The 17,809-nt window shown below is 41.1% G+C and overlaps 1 protein-coding gene across 1 annotated transcript in view; it reads right to left on the bottom strand.

The window, feature by feature from the left end:
• Positions 1-17,809, bottom strand: part of LOC126157224 (esterase B1-like) — a 142,298-nt gene that overhangs the window by 17,263 nt on the left and 107,226 nt on the right. The window contains exons 6-9 of the mRNA XM_049916361.1: positions 10,696-10,892; positions 10,291-10,453; positions 8,172-8,344; positions 1,824-1,977 (exon numbers count right to left, since the gene is read on the bottom strand). Of these exons, the coding sequence (XP_049772318.1) occupies positions 1,824-1,977; positions 8,172-8,344; positions 10,291-10,453; positions 10,696-10,892 (687 nt within the window). The remainder of the gene's footprint in view (positions 1-1,823; positions 1,978-8,171; positions 8,345-10,290; positions 10,454-10,695; positions 10,893-17,809) is intronic.

Raw genomic sequence — 17,809 nt, 5'->3', positions numbered from 1 at the left:
GCTGAGAGTAAAGTGTCACCAAGTCGGCTAACATCCGCACACAACAATCGCAGTCCCAGTCCATTCTGAAGACCGTGGAAAATTACACTATACACACAAACAAAGGACTATCGACACGCGCTATTGAACTCTAGTGCAGACACTGACGAAAACGCAAGGACTGTGGCTAATAAATTAGATTAACACGCAGAGATTCAAAAACTAAACTACCAACGCACTCACCTGAAACTAAATAATTCACTCATCCCTAGGTACTTGTAATAATCGGTTTACTTTCGGTTTACTTTCCGACACAAACGTAAACGCGGGGACTGTGTCTATTAAATATAAAGTTATCGCCCACAAAATCAAAAACTAAACTATCAAAGCACACACAGGAAACTACGTATATAGTTCGCTACTGGTTAGGAACTCGTAAAATGTCACAAAAGCAGTAACTTCCCAGTTGCTGCTTGTGTCTCGGTTGGCTACTCATCCTTGATACTGGCATTGGGACGGTGCTGATGTATATGATGGTCCCACAGACGTCCCATGTGAGGATCGTACTATCCACGGAAGCACCTTAACATCATGCAGACGGTTTATAGACACATGCCACGTGTGACCGGATATTGTCCTATGGTAAAAGGGCAGCATGAGAGATAACACATGGGGAAGCAGGATTGCAGCGACATACCATAGTGCCGCCAGATTCACTCACAACCAGTCGTCACCTGAAGTCACACCCGATGGCTCTCGATACCATGATGCAAGAAGTAACACCGCTACGGCTCTCCATAATTGGAATATTAGCAGGACCTCCCCCGTATACACTCCGACGATGGTCATTCAGAGATGTGCAGACCTGTGATTAATCACTGAACCCAAAACGACGTCATTCATCAGTACTCCATGTTTCCCGATCATGGCACACTCGTGAAGCAGTCTTTACTGTATTGCTGTTGAAAGCAGGTTGAACATGGGACAGTAACTCGTGACTCTAGCTGCTGCTAATCTCTGACCAATTTCTCCAGATGACACGCGATGCTATGGTGAGTCTATTACTTGTCCTCCGGCGGCAAGTACACGTATGAAAGTATTACTACGCACTTTGTACACAATACACATTGATCTCTCATGCAACGCTGTTCGCACCATTTCTATACGCTACTAGTCGTGGTAACTAAACTAAAAACAAACAACACTATATTGCACACTGGTACCCGTTCTACCTGTCAGATGGAATTGTAAACCTACTCATTTAGTAATTTTTGAGAAAAAGTCTGTTGGACAAAGAGAGGTCTGGCTAAACGCGCTTTAAAATAGATTAAATACGCTCTCGACTGCAATGAAATATTTAATTACGTTGATTACGTGCTTCGGTCAGTATGTGACCATCTTCAGACCATTTATATCATAATGGTAGCCGGTGGCGGTGAACGGAGCAGGTGTTATAACTGCATGAACGTCGCGACGTTCATGAAATCATAACACCTGCTTCGTTCGCTGTCAACACCTACCATTGTGATATAAGTGATGTGAAGATGGTTACATTCTGACCGAAACCGGCGATCACTGTAAATAAATGTTTTATTAGAGTTGAGACTATTTTTAATCCATTTCTAAAAGCTAATTATTTACCCACCCACCGATGGCATACACGTGTACGAAGTTGTACTGACATCCGACCGTGTCTTTAAGTTTCTTCACCTGTCCTTGGTCAGGCAGTGTATGTTACGAACCTAAAACAACCTCTACGTTACAAGAGGTAGTGGACTGTTACGTACTTCTTTCGTTGTTACAGTAGATTAACAAGTAAGAAGAAAGAAACGATCGCCACTTACCAGAAAACTGTTCTCCACCATATTGTTTCTTGAAAACGTTAAGTTTCGAGACGACGTCGAAGTGATACAAGTAGACGGGCTGAGCTGCAGACATGGAAGAGAGAATCCTGGCAGCTGTCACCGAGGGATATGTGATCAGCAGATCTGCACGGAGCTGTTGACAAAAATGTGGCCACGACGTTTTTCTCAGTAGTTTCTGACACAGTGTTCCTCACACTGACTGAAACTGAATTATAGTAAGAGTAGTGTGTTACATTCGAATCTATGGGTATGGTTTAAGGAACATTTAACACAATATTTATGTCTATATGATTACTCTCCAATTCATACTTAAGTGCTTGGCATAGGCCAGATCAACTTTTAGATTATTTCTAGATCGTTGTAATTTCGAACAGCATGTGGAAAAAATGAACACCCGAATATAACCGAGCAAGCATAGATTTCCCTCACATTTTAAAGATGGCCATTCTTCCCTGTGCAAATGGGAGTCGAAAGAATATTGTGGTATTCGGAAGAGGAAATTGGTGATTTAGATTTTGTGAAGATCTCTCACCGAAACTGATAACGTCTTTAGAATGAAATTTTCACTCTACAGCGGAGTGTGCGCTGATATGAAACTTCCTGGCGGATTAAAACTGTGTGCCGGACCGAGACTCGAACTCAGGACCTTTGCCTTTCGCGGGCAAGTGCTCTACCGACTGAGCTACCCAAGCACGACTCACGCCCCGTCCTCACAGCTTTAATTCTGCCAGTACCTCGTCTCCTACCTTCCAAACTTCACAGAAGCTCTCCTGCGAGTCTTGCAGAACTAGCACTCCTGGAAGAAAGGAGCACTTGCCCGCGAAAGGCAAAGGTCCCGAGTTCGACTCTCGGTCCGGCACACAGTTATAATCTGCAAGGAAGTTTTAATAACGTCTTTGTTTCAATGGTTGCGGCCCAAATTCGCGTATCATTTGCGTCGCACTCTATCCTCTATTTCACAATAATACAGAACGAGTTACCATTCTTTGAACTTTTTCAATGTCTTCTGTCAATCCCACCACATAAGGACGCCATACCGCAGCAGTAATAGAGAAATGGACAAGTGTGATGCAGGATGTAGATTTGATGCATCTCTTAGATGTTCAGCCATCAGTTTATACTTCGGCATTCACGTCAGTTAGCTTTGCTGCAGCCAAAGAACAATTAATAGGGTGTCTAGTTAATGGATGAAGAAATAAAGTGTTAGAGTTCATGAATATCTCTATCTTATAAATCTTAAACTATATTCTGCTGAAGTTATAAGGAGTTATTTTCCGAGAGTAAAGAGCAACAGATGCGCTAAAATGAGACGCTTGGGTTATGTATGGAGAAAGGAAACCCAACTCTACAGTTCAAACAAACATGGGAATACACATTACCCTTAAAGATAGAAATCACTGTTTAGTGAAAACATAACAAAAAACGGATATAGTTTTAAGGTTGTGTTCAATTTAGGTAGTTTTAGAACTTTTTAATGTAAGCATTTAAGACTTTGCTATAAAAAGGCATTACATACACGCTATCATCAGTACTGCCTGCTCAACAATTCATCTGCAAGCTGAAAATACTTGTCAAGCGAAAAAGGTTAAAATTTGTTTTATTAATTTCTTCTTAATTCCCAGCATCAATGTCACTAAGAAAGTGGTCTAATGTCGTTGTTGGTGCATAATTTTGTGCTATAGTCGGATTAAGTTGCAAGTAGTGAAAACGGCTCATAGTTTTCTTGTAAGAGTTACGTTTAGAGGCGTTGCAGTTGTGATTTCATTTTATAGACTTATTAACGAGAGTTAAACACATGTTTTACCAAAACATTACGCTAACTTATTTAAACAACTACCCACAGGAACCCTGAGCATGGAACTCCATATTGTTACTGCTTATCTACAATGAACACCTTAACCATAACTACACATTTACCCACATTTACCCACCCTTAATATAGACAAATGTAATGTATTGCGAATACATAGAAAGAAGGATCCTTTATTGTATGATTATATGATAGCGGAACAAACACTGGTAGCAGTTACTTCTGTAAAATATCTGGGAGTATGCGTGCGGAACGATTTGAAGTGGAATGATCATATAAAATTAATTGTTGGTAAGGCGGGTACCAGGTTGAGATTCATTGGGAGAGTCCTTAGAAAATGTAGTCCATCAACAAAGGAGGTGGCATACAAAACACTCGTTCGACCTATACTTGAGTATTGCTCATCAGTGTGGGATCCGTACCAGATCGGGTTGACGGAGGAGATAGAGAAGATCCAAAGAAGAGCGGCGCGTTTCGTCACAGGGTTGTTTGGTAACCGTGATAGCGTTACGGAGATGTTTAACAAACTCAAGTGGCAGACTCTGTAAGAGAGGCGCTCTGCATCGCGGTGTAGCTTGCTCGCCAGGTTTCGAGAGGGTGCGTTTCTGGATGAGGTATCGAATATATTGCTTCCCCCTACTTATACCTCCCGAGGAGATCACGAATGTAAAATTAGAGAGATTAGAGCGCGCACGGAGGCTTTCAGACAGTCGTTCTTCCCGCGAACCATACGCGACTGGAACAGGAAAGGGAGATAATGACAGTGGCACGTAAAGTGCCCTCCGCCACACACCGTTGGGTGGCTTGCGGAGTATAAATGTAGATGTAGATGTAGAATAGTAATCTATTTGGTTTTAATGAACGGCATCCTAAATAAACTACCCACTTATAGAGACGAAAAGCAGCTGATCTTAGGAATCTGAAATATGTGATTTGCTGTCCACGTTCTTTTCAGATGTACATGCAGGATCGTTGAAAATTCCTTTTTTTTCATATTGCCTCCCTTCCAGCTGCTGCTGTTACTGTGGAACCTGAATTCTCTCCTGTGCATGACTGTGTGAAGTGTGTCACTGTGATTTTTACATTTCCTTACGTTTACGTATTGTTTACAAGCTTTACCGACATACGATGGAAGGTAGTTTAAAAAGGGTGCAACAGATGTGAGTGCAGATATTTTTGTGTGTGGTGCTTTAATAGGTACGCACATCAGTGTGGTAGTCGTTTTTTCTGCGTCGAAAACTCTTCCCACAAGCAAGCCACAAACTTTACGACCTAACGTTTTCTGTAGGGTCGTAATGCGTTCGCACTTCAGCATCTAACCAGCTGCCCCAGGGGAAACTAGGCATTAATGGCTTGCTCTTACGACATGTGCTTGGAGGAACTACCAAACCTAAAAACATACGACTTGTAATTCCTGTAATTATTAGTCTGCGAATAATGGAAAAGCTGATGTATTGTTGTTTAGGGCACCGTCTTCAGTCAGCTGTAGAAATATTCACTCTTATAAAGCCCGTTACGTTCTATGTACTGTAAGACTAGTAGGGGAGCAGCTATAAAATTGATGCTTTTAGCGTAAGTGATAATAATGTAATTTACATAAAACACTGTGTAGCATCATATTATTGTAATAGTGACACTTAAATTTATATCGTCATTGTGGAAGAAATAAGCATTGTCTAGCGCAACAGTTTGTGGAGTAATTTTGCTGGACATAATTAAAAGAAAGACGTTTTTCGTTGTGACGTAATCTTCTCACGAAATTCCAGTCACCACCTTTCTCCTCCGAACGCGAAAATATTTTGTTGACACCTACTTAGGGAAGAACAATCACCACGATAAAATAAGGGAAATGAGAGGTCGTACGGAAAGATATAGGTGTTCATTCTTTCCACGCGCTATACGAGATTGGAATAATAGAGAATTGTGAAGGCTGCCAGGCACTTAAATGTGATTTGCAGAGTATCCATGAAGATGTAGATGTAGATAATAAGTAGAGCTATACAGTTGTCACCAGAAAGAGAAAGTATATATTAAACTGAACGACTGTCAAGAGCTCTTTAAAACCTTATTTTTTTCTGACAGTTTGAAAGAAGGTTGTATACATGGAAGAACCCTGGAGATTCTAAAAGGTTTCAGATAGATTATATAATGGTAAGACATAGATTTAGGAACCGGATTTTAAATTGTAAGACATTTCCAGGGGCAGATGTGGACTCTGACCACAATCTATTGGTTATGAACTGTAGATTAAAACTGAAGAAACTGCTAAAAGGTGGGAATTTAAGGAGATGGGACCTGGATAAACTGAAAGAACCAGAGGTTGTACAGAGTTTCAGGGAGAGCATAAGGGAACAATTGACAGGAATGGGAGAAAGAAATACGGCAGAAGAAGAATGGGTAGCTTTGAGGAATGAAATAGTGAAGGCAGCAGAGGATCAAGTAGGTAAAAATACGAGGGCTAGTAGAAATACTTGGGTAACAGAAGAGATACTGAATTTACTTGATGAAAGGAGAAAATACAAAAATGCAGTAAGTGAAGCAGGCAAAAAGGAATACAAACGTCTCAAAAATTAGATGGACAGGAAGTGCAAAATGGCTAAGCAGGGATGGCTAGAGGACAAATGTAAGGATGTAGAGGCTTATCTCAAGAGGGGTAAGATAGATACCGCCTACAGGAGAATTAAAGAGAACTTTGGAGAAAAGAGAACCACTTGCATGAATATCAAGAGCTCAGATGGAAACCCAGTTCTAAACAAAGAAGGGAAAGCAGAAAGGTGGAAGGAGTATATAGAGGGTCTATACAGGGGCGATGTTCTTGAAGACAATATTATGGAAATGGAAGAGGAGGTAGATGAAGATGAAATGGGAGATATGATACTGCGTGAAGAGTTTGACAGAGCACTGAAAGACCTAAGTCGAAACAAGGCCCCGGGAGTAGACAACATACCATTAGAACTACTGACAGCCTTGGGGGAGCCAGGCCTAACAAAACTCTACCATCTGGTGAAATTCCCGCAGACTTCAAGAAGAATGTAGTAATTCCAATCCCAAAGAAAGCAGGTGTTGACAGATGTGAAAATTACCGAACTATCAGTTTATTAAGTCACAGCTGCAAAATACTAACACGAATTCTTTAGAGACGAATGTAAAAACTGGTAGAAGCTGGCCTCGGGGAAGATCAGTTTGGATTCTGTAGAAATGTTGGAACACGTGGGGCAATACTGACCCAACGACGTATCTTAGAAGCTAGATTAAGGAAAGGCAAACCTACATTTCTAGCATTTGTAGACTTAGAGAAAGTGTTTGATAATGTTGACTGGAATACTCTCTTTCAAATTCTGAAGGTGGCAGGGGTAAAATGCAGGGAGCGAAAGGCTATTTTCAATTTGTACAGAAACCAGATGGCAGTTATAAGAGTCGAGGGGCATGAAAGGGAAGCAGCGGTTGGGAAGGGAGTGAGACAGGGTTGTAGCCTCTCCCCAATGCTATTCAATCTGTATATTGAGCACGCAGTAAAGGAAACAAAAGAAAAGTTTGGAGTAGGTATTAAAATCCATGGAGAAGAAATAAAAACTTTGAGGTTCGCCGATGACATTGTAATTCTGTCAGAGACAGCAAAGGACTTGGAAGCGCAGTTGAACGGAATGGACAGTATCTTGAAAGGAGGGTATAAGATGAACATCAACAAAAGCAAAACGAGGATAATGGAATGTAGTCGAGGTCAGTCGGGTGATGCTGAGGGAATTAAATTAGGAAATGAGACACTTAAAGTAGTACAGGAGTTTTGCTATTTGGGAAGCAAAATAACTGATGATGATCGAAGTAGAGAGGATATAAAATGTAGACTGGCAATGGCAAGAAAAGTGTTTCTGAAGAAGAGAAATTTGTTAACATCGAGTATAGATTTAAGTGTCAGGAAGTCGTTTCTGAAAGTATTTGTATGGGGTGTAGCCATGTATGGAAGTGAAGCATGGACGATAAATAGTTTAGACAAGAAGAGAATAGAAGCTTTCGATATGTGGTGCTACATAAGAATGCTGAAGATTAGATGGGTAGATCACATAACTAATGAGGAGGTATTGAACAGAATTGGGGAGGAGTTTGTGGCACAACTTGACTAGAAGAAGGGATCGGTTGGTAGGATATGTTCTGAGGCATCAAGGGATCTCCAATTTGGTACTGGAGGGCAGCGTGGAGGGTAAAAATCGTAGAGGGAGACCAAGAGATGAATACACTAAGCAGATTCAGAAGGATGTAGGCTGCAGTAGGTACTTTGAGATGAAGAAACTAGCACGGGATAGAGTAGCATGGAGAGCTGCATCAAACCAGTCTCAGGACTGACGACCACAACAACAACAACAGTTTTGAAACTGTCGCTGTGAAATTTTAATTTATGATTTTATCTATGGTTTTCTGGTAGTCATCGAGGAGATATTTTCCAAATACTTCGTTTTTTACGTATTCCGTACCATAATGATTTTTTTTACATACGGTGATGCATAAAGAAACCAACTTACGTCAGCGTACAAATCAACTGTAGATTCCTCTATCGGCTGGTTATCAAAATAAAACCGCTTGATATCTCGAGCAACAGTGACACGCTCCTCCTTCTTGATGGGAATGCTGGTAGGTAGGGCTTTCTGAAAACTCAGGTTGAGTTCTCGCCATGCTGCTTTGTCTCTGGAGAGTGCTGTGAAAAAGAAACGTTGCTACACCAATCAGGAGCTCGAACGAAGCACAGTGTTACAAGTGGTGGAGCCATGATTTCGTTTTTGAATTACAATGTACTTGTAGTAACCTACTAACTTAAGGCCCCTTTCAATATCTGAATTTCCCATGAAGATCTTTTAAAACAAAGGAGTACAAACTGCAGCACAGTTGTGCTTCTGGCCTTTGGTAATAGTTTATGAACTAGGTTGTGTGCTTTTTTCGGATTTAAGGGTCTGGTAGTGCTTTTATTCCTCATAGTTTCAGGTTTAGTATTGAAGGCTGACAGCCAGAGTGATATGACCGGACAGTTAACGTGCAGTTGCCACCAAACAGATCGTCGTGATGGACATACCTTGCTGGAGCTATTAACGAAAGTTTTATTCGTTTTATGTTTCAGTGGAAACACACAAACAACCGTGTGGCTAGGGCTTCACTTCGGGTAGACCGTTTGCCTTGTGCAAGTCTTCCGAGTGGACACCACTTCGGCGACTTGCGTTTCAATGAGGATGAAATGATGAAGATAAGCATAACACAACACTCAGTACCTGAGCGTAGAAAATCTCCGACACAGCCGTGAACCGAACCCGGGCCGTTAGGCATGACACTCCGTCTCACTGACCACTCAGCTACCAGGGGTGGACACAGTGGAAACGGAATAATAAGATTCTAAAAAGATTCTAAATAGAAAATACAGCCAGTGTAAAAATTCACAGTTTTCGTTTTCATTGGTGAAAATAAAATGCTGTTATCGCTGCTAAAGGGAAGTTTTATCTCTGTGTGATGACTGCAAAATAATATTAATTGTTTCTCGTGCACTATAAACTGATTAATGACACTCGTTGTGATCCAGCAATGAATGCAAACTGTCCCAGTCAGAATGAAATATTTAGCCAACATAGGAATTCTATCTATCGCTTGAGCATTGTTCTGAAATTACACAGGGACAGCCACGTTAATTGGATTTGGCATGTTAATGTTGAAGGGGTGGCCAGATGCTTTTCCTGCAGCCACCACACACCCCCCGGGACGGAATTAGTGTACCCCAACTGTCTGCATCGAATGTAATCCATGGAATAGTGCGAAAGTATTCAGATGTCTGCGAGCCGTTTAAATGAGGCGGAATATGGGGACCAGCCCGGCATTCACCTAGCGTAATGTGGAAAACCGGCTAGAAACGACATCCAGGCTGGCCAGCACATCGGCCCTTGTCCGCTGGGGGGATTCGATCCGGGGCCGGCGCACCTACCCGAGTACAGGAAGCAGCGCGTTAGCACTCTCGGCTACCCTGGCGGGTTTAGCCCACATAGGAATATCAACAACAAAAAATTCATTACGGTGCCAAGGATTCCTGTAAAGATGTTTCAAAGAATTCAAGAGTGTTTTTCCAAGTGTCATTCCGTAGCCACTGTAGAGAGGCGGGACGTTGTAGTGCATTCACATTACGCTGTGTCCCTCAAAGGTCGATGAGGGCACAAATAGTTTATTCAATAGCGTTTTGGAATCAGTAGGAATTTTAGAAAAATCTGTAGGCTTTATTCTTGTATTACTCATTAACCCATTCAAAGACACACAATACATTACATGTCACAGCAGTTAAATTCTTAATCTGAAAGAAAACGGTGTCAGTTAACATAGATCAATTTTCGACAACTGTCTTCACAATAGCGACATTCAGACCAGGCACTCTAACGTATATCCACACTAAACTGTCATTTAACTCTCTCATGAAAATCTGGTTGATAATATACTACATCTACTTAAATTTATAAGCAGTATTTTCATCGTGTTATTTACAAGGCAAAGCATTTTAACCTGTGAGTAGAAGCATTAATTCCTGTCTCTTATTAATGATACGAATATCAGAGAGTAGAACTCTTTTGTGTAAACTTAGTGTATAATAATTACTGTCTTGAAGGGAGTACAAACCTTGCATAAAAATGAGTCCTTCACGAGAGGTGATACCTAGGAGCAATGGCACAGGCTTAAATTTTCCACTCCTTAGTACTTCGAAAGGATCTTGGGTCAGCACACTGTCTGGTACACCAGGAGGCTCAATCGATGCTCCGAAAGGCGCGAATTCCGTCCTCTCCTTTTCTCAAATAAAAGAAAATAGTTGTAATCAGCACTTGTAAGACTTCTGTAATATCTTTCTATATGTTTTCTTTGTTTCTCTCTTTCTCTCTCTCTCTCTCTCTCTCTCCCTCTCTCTCTCTCTCTCTCTCTCACTCTCTCTCTCTCTCTGTGCGTGTGTGTGTGTGTGTTGTGTGTGTGTATGTGTGTGTGTGTGTGTGTGTGTGTGTGCGTGTGCCTTGAGTGTGTGTGGGTCGTCACCTCCTTAGTAGCTGCCTCGGACGCATGTTCGACGAGTTTTCTTGCCGGCTGCTCCCTCATGAAGGCGACCAGTTCCTCCGTGGTGTTCCCGGTGAAACCCAGGAACCTGGCCAGTCGGAATGCTCTCTCTCTGCAGTTAGTGTTCATAACACCTTCCGTTAGGGCCCCGCTTTGGCAAATGATGCGATGGAACAAACCTGCGGAAGAAGGCATTTGCTGATACAAACTGTAAGTAGGCTGTTTAGGTTTTTATATTGGTAACGCCACGTAGCGCTCTGTATGAAAATCACTGACTGTGCTATGTGCAGTCTGTGGCTGGTTAGCATTGTTGCAGTATTCACTACTGTAGTGTTGGGCAGTTGGATGTGAACAGCGAATAGCGTTGCGCAGTTGGAGGTGAGCCGCCAGCAGTGGTGGATGTGAGGAGTGAGATGGCGGAGTTTTGAGAGCGGATGATCTGTGCGTGTGTCCATCAGAGACACTATTAAGGTAAATACGTTGTTTGTTCTCTATCAATATCTTTGATTTGCTGACTATGCCTATCAGTAGTTAGTGCCTCCAGTAGTTAGAATCTTTTATTTAGATAGCAGTATTGGCGCTCATTGTATTGCAGTAGTTCGAGTAACAAAGATTTTTTTGAGGTAAGTGATTCATGAAAGGTGTAGGTTATAGTCATTCAGGGCCATTCTTTTGTAGGGATTCTTGGACGATTGCGTTGCGCTAAAAATATTGTGTGTCATTTTAGTGTTGATCAGAATAAGTAAAGAGAGAAATATCTGAGTACGTTCAGTTCTGCTCAGCTGTTTGAAACTCAAATAATGTAAGAGGTTTATCAGCACAGTAATTCATACATTTCAATACGTTCAGAAATAAGAGCAAAAAATTGTCTTGAAAAGCACACACACACACACACACACACACACACACACACACACACATGGTCTTTATATTCATAATATTCTAATAAAATATCTGTTGTCTGTGTATCTGTGACTTGTCTTGAAAAACACACACACACACACACACACACACATGGTCGTTATATTCATAATATTCTAATAAAATATCTGTTGTCTGTGTATCTGTGACTTGCAGTACAGTTAATAATTAGGTATAGATTGTCACGTGCAACTAAAAACCATTTTTAGATATTACATTACTTATACTGAAATAAAATATTAGTTATAAAATGAAAGTATTGGCTTTTGGATAAGTTTGTGCGTTGTTAGCGTTATATCGTTTACTGCAGTTATTTATATATTTTCTTCTGGCAACACTGAAAAGTTAATCATCTTTTATCATTGTTTGCTAGATGACTGTAAACGTTACCGAAAATATTTCTACTTATTGACTGTGAGGACGCGACACTATATTTGCGCGTTGTTAATTAGTTTGTTTGTGTTTGTGTTTGTGTGTGTGTGTGTGTGTGTGTGTGTGTGTGTGTGATAGTGAGTGTGTTACGGGTATACATAATTTGTTTCTACTTTCTTTTTGTGGATTCTACACACATATACGTGTGCAAGGAGACAGACATACACGCTGACTCACTCGCAGAGTTAGAATTTCCCCTGCTGAGAACACAAAACGAGATGGTGGAGCAGCTGAATATTTCGTGAACAGGGGCACAATGAGATTTAACCACAAGACAAACGTATTTGGTTTTATGTCTTACCTATACCAATAACCGATAGAGCCAACTCCTTTATCTGTGTGTGTGTGTGTGTGTGTGTGTGTGTGTGTGTGTGTGTGTGTGTGTATGTGTGTGATTATGTCTTTCAACACAATTTTTTGCTCAAGGTATGTGTGAAGGTATTGTCTTACATTTTCATCCTATAAAGAACATCCAGTAAAACTCTATGGTGAGACCAGGAGCTAAATTTCTCTTTCCACACAATGATTTTAAAACACAGAACATGATTTTTAGTTGCAAAAATGAATTGTTCATTTGTGTGAATATATTTTTCGTTTGTGCTTTACAGTAATTGAGAGTATTCTTTATTTCGTCGTCGTAACCAGAAGAAAATGTGATTTTTTTCACCAGACGTGTTTCGTTTTACTAAAATAAAACATTGTCAGAGGGATGTACTGAGAGCTTTTACAACTACTATTTGCTTTGTGGTTCGAAACACAATTTGTTACTAAAGACGTTGTTTTTTTGCTTACGGTATTTCATTTATCCATAAGCATGCAAATAAACAGTAGCAACACCAGATTATGCTGTGCTTAACATCAAAAAATACGTAGTTCAGCAAATCAGTGTGCGGTAGGGCAGAACACTGTGAGACGAAGAAAGAATTCAAAGCTCACAAGCAGACGGCGTTTTACGACATGAGCGAAAAAACCAGGTATTGAAAACCCTAAGTAAACACTCAATTGTAACGAACTGTTTTTAAATCTATAAAGGAAGTCAAATTTTAAAAACCTTTCAATAAAGACCACTGCTGCCTTTTTATTTCAATGAAACTAAACGAGTTGGGCGAGGATACCGGCATTTTCTTGCAGTTGAAAAGACAAAATGAAAATGCACTTAGTAAGAAAATGTGTTATATGTACGACAATATTTGTCGCAAGGATGGAATATCAGTGGGTGTGGGTGGTGCTGAGTTGAGAGAAATACACCAAAATTTAGCCGTCACTAAAAACATTTATTAAAATACAAACATTAGCACATTCCAAGAACGTCTGAACACTTTACTTGCTCCCTTAAGTGAATTTCGATTCAGAAATCACGAAGCTTCTTCAGCACAATTAAACCACCGGAGCAAGTCAAACGCAAACAATCATAACTTTAGTCATGTTTCAGCAACTAGCATATAACCAGTTTCACTTATTTAACTTGCAACTCAAATAGTATATACATAAAGCTCCAATAGCAGGTCTTCTACGTTTTTCTCTTTCTCTTCTAATCTTCGTTAGTTATACGTTCGTCACAAACTCCACATTAATTGAAATACCCCAAAAACTTAAATAATTGACACTACAGCAGAAAAATTTAGAGCGAAGAACATTTCTTTCACATTTAGTTAAAGCAGCAACTCTCGGACTTTGTCATCCAGCAAACACACTTCGTTCTTCCCATGAATGACAACAAGTCATAAGAATTCTGGTAACGGGCACGACTAATTCAGCCAAGAAAGCAACAGACTGTCGTCCATAACAACAGGTAAATATCCATGAATACCACGTGTCCGTACTGACGCCTTGGCTGAAGTTCAATAGTGCGAGATAAGCAGTCCATCAAATAGAGCTAGCCTTGGGTTTACTCAGTTTCCTATGCATATGGAAATGCAGAAATTCTACACGTTCTGCAATTCCTATTCCACATCTCGTTACAACACACGATCTCTTCTTTACTCAGGTGAATTGTCCTCTGAAACTGACTAAAACCGCGGTGAAGATTCCACCACAGCAGTTCTACAGTGTACCCCGCTGTACACATCCTCTTGAAGCGGAAGCAGCGCTGTATCCTGTGTGACGTACAAAGGCGAGCGAGCGTGCCGGGACTTACCTCGGTTCATTGCTAGTAGCACCATGTCACCTTAACGCGTCTGCGCGTAGCACACACTTATTGCACAAGAATTAAGTATAAAATCAAATCTCAAAATTTTATATTGAAACTTTGTCAACATATACTTTAATATAATCACGTTTTAAATGTCAAGTGTTAAAGTAATTAAATCAATAGTTTTCAGTAAAATACAGTTGTAAGAGAAAAATAAGTGGCACTAAACAATAAAGCCAGAAAGCTTGGTCATAATGTTCCTATGGAGAACATAAATAAGTGGTGCACGTTTCAATAGAATAGAAATTACAGTTAGCATCATCTTTCTTAACAAAAATTGAAGGCACTAAGTATTAGATTATAAACATAAAAAATTCTGTGATGCTTCAGGTCAACCTAAAAATAATAACCAAGACAGCACTTTAAGCTACCTCTTATAGTGTTTGAGCAATTTAATAGAAAACTAAATTTGTAACTAAAATATGCCAATTTCTAGTGGATTAAGTACCTGTAATTGTAATGATAGAAAATTTTGATTACAGCGTAAGATAAAGCCTAGTAAATAATAGATCTATAATAGATTTTAGAATATAGCATTAATAACAAACAATACAAGATCTATTAAAGATATACAGGGTGGTCCATTGATAGTGACCGGGCCAGAGATCTCACGAAATAAGCATCAAACGAAAAAATTACGAAGAATGAAACTCGTTTAGCTTGAAAGGGGAAACCAGATGGCGCTATGGTTGGCCCGCTAGATGGCACTGCCATAGGTCAAACAGATATCAAGTGCGTTTTTTTCAAAAAGGAACCCCCATTTTTATTAAGTATTCATGTAGTACGTAACGAACTATGAATGTTTTAGTTGGACGACTTTTTTCGCATTGTGATAGATGGCGCTGTAATAGTCGCAAACGTATAAGTACTTGGTATCAGATAACATTCCGCCAGTGTGGGCGGTATTCGCTTCCTGATACATTACCCGTGTTAAAATGGACCGTTTACCAATTGCGGAAAAGGTCGATATCGTGTTGATGTATGGCTATTGTGATCAAAATGCCCAACGGCCGTGTGCTATGTATGCTGCTCGGTATCCTGGACGACATCATCGAAATTTCCGGATCGTTCGCCGGATAGTTACGTCATTCAAGGAAACAGGAAGTGTTCAGCCACATGTGAAACGTCAACCACGACCTCCAACAAATGATGATTTCCAAGTAGGTGTTTTAGCTGCTGTCGTGACTAATCCGCACATCAGTAGCAGACAAGTTGCACGAGAAATGGGAATATCAAAAACGTCGGTGTTGAGAATGCTACGTCAACATCGATTGCACCAGGAATTGCATGGCGACGACTTTGAACGTCGTGTACACTTCTGCCACTGGGTACAAGAGAAATTACGGGAGGATGACTGATATTCTGCACACTTTCTACTTCGCGACGAAGCGTCATTCACCAACAGCGGTAAATTAAACCGGCATAATATGCAATATTGGGCAACGGAAAATCCACGATGGCTGCGACAAGTGGAGCATCAGCGACCTTGGCGGGTTAATGTATGGTGCGGCATTTTGGGATTAAGGATAATTGGCCCCCCATTTTATCGATAGCAATCTAAATGCTGTAATGTATGCTGATTTCCTACATAATATTCTACCGATGTTACTAGAAGATGTTTCACTGTATGACATGATGGGTGTCCGGCACATAGCTCGCGTGCGTTTGAAGCGGTAATGAATAGCATGTTTCATGACAGGTGGATTGGTCGTCAAAGCACCATACCATGGCTCGCATGTTCACTGGATCTGACGTCCCCGGATTTCGTTCTGTGGGGAAAGTTGAAGGATATTTGCTATCGTGATCCACCAACAACGCCTGACAACAAGCGTCAGCGCATTGTCAATGCATGTGCGAACGTTACGGAAGGCGAACTACTCGCTGTTGAGAGGAATGTCGTTACACGTATTGCCAAATGCATTGAGGTTGACGGACATAATTTTGAGTATTTATTGCATTAATGTGATATTTACAGGCAATCACGCTGTAACAGTATGCCTTCTCAGAAATGATAAGTTCAGAAAGGTACATGTATCACATTGGAACAATCGAAATAAAATGTTCAAACGTGACTACGTTATGTATTTTAATTTAAAAAACCTACCTGTTACCAACTGTTTGTCTAAAATTGTGAGTCATATGTTTGTGACTATTACAGTGCCATCTATCACAAAGCCAAAAAACTGGTCCAACCAAAACATTTCTTTACGTACTACACGAATATGTTATAAAAATGGGGGTTCCTATTTTAAAAAGAGGCAGTTGATATCCGTTTGACCTATGGCAGCACCATCTAGCGGGTCAACCATAGCGCCATCTGGTTTTCGCCTTCAAGCTAGACAAGTTGCGTTCTTTGTAGTTTTTTCGTTTGACGCTTATTTTGTGAGATATTTGGTCCGGTCACGATCAATGGACAACCCTGTAGTTCAGAGGTAACGATCAACTTTAGGTTCCACTTTCAAAATTCTAGAAGGCAAAGTTTTTATTCAAGCGTGCTGAAACTTTTTCCGTAATTTCAAACAACGTACCAGACTGCAGGTGAAAATAAAGAAGATTCTAAATTAAATCATATTCTCCTCCAGGGGTGGAGAGCTCTTCTGAACAGCACGTTGCAAGGCATCCCAGATACGCTCAATAACGTTCATTTCTAGGGTGTTTGGTGGCCAGTGGAAGTCTTAAAACTCAAAAGAATGTTCCTGGCGCCCCTCTGTAGGAATTCTGGGGAGTCGCATTGTTCTGCTGGAATTGCCCAAGTCCGTCGAAATGCACACTGGACATGAATGGATGCAGGTCACCACACAGCATGCTTACGTAAGTGTCACCCGTCCGAGCCGTATCTAGACCAATCAGGGGTCGCATATCACTGCAGCAGCACACGCTCTACACCATTACAGAGCCTCCACCAGCTCGAACAGTCCCCTTCTGACATGCAGGGTCCATGGATTCACGAGGTAGTCTCCATACCAGTGCACGTCCATCCGCTCGACACAATTTGACTCATCCGACCAAGCAACATTTTTTCCAGTCATCACCGTTCCAACGTCGGTGTCGACGGGACCAGGCGAGGCGTAAAGCTTTGTGTCGTGCAGTCATCGAGACTACACGAGTGGACCTTTGGCTCCGAAAGCCCATTACGACGATGTTTTGTTGAATGGTTCGCGCGCTGACACTTGTTGATGGCCCAGCATTGAAATCTGGAGCAATTTTCGGAAGGGTAGCGTCTCTGTCACGTTGAACGATTCTCTTCAGTCGTCGTTGGTCCCTTTCTTGTAGGATCTTTTCCCGACCGCGGTGATGTTGGAGATATGATGTGTTACCGGCCGGATTCCTGATACTCACGATGCACTCGTAGAATGGTCATACGGGAAAATCCCCATGTCACTGCTACCTTGGAGGTGATGTGTCCCATTGAACGTGCGCCGGCTACAGCACAACATTAAAGCTCACTTAAAGCATGATAAACTGCCATTGTAGCAGCAATAACCGATCTAACAACTGCGCTAGACATAGCGTTGCCGACGGCAGCGCCGTATTCTGCTTGTTTACATGTCT

This window comes from Schistocerca cancellata, chromosome 2 (genome assembly GCF_023864275.1).
Source record: "Schistocerca cancellata isolate TAMUIC-IGC-003103 chromosome 2, iqSchCanc2.1, whole genome shotgun sequence".
Lineage (NCBI taxonomy): Eukaryota > Metazoa > Arthropoda > Insecta > Orthoptera > Acrididae > Schistocerca > Schistocerca cancellata.
This window is presented reverse-complemented; position numbering and strand designations above follow the sequence as displayed.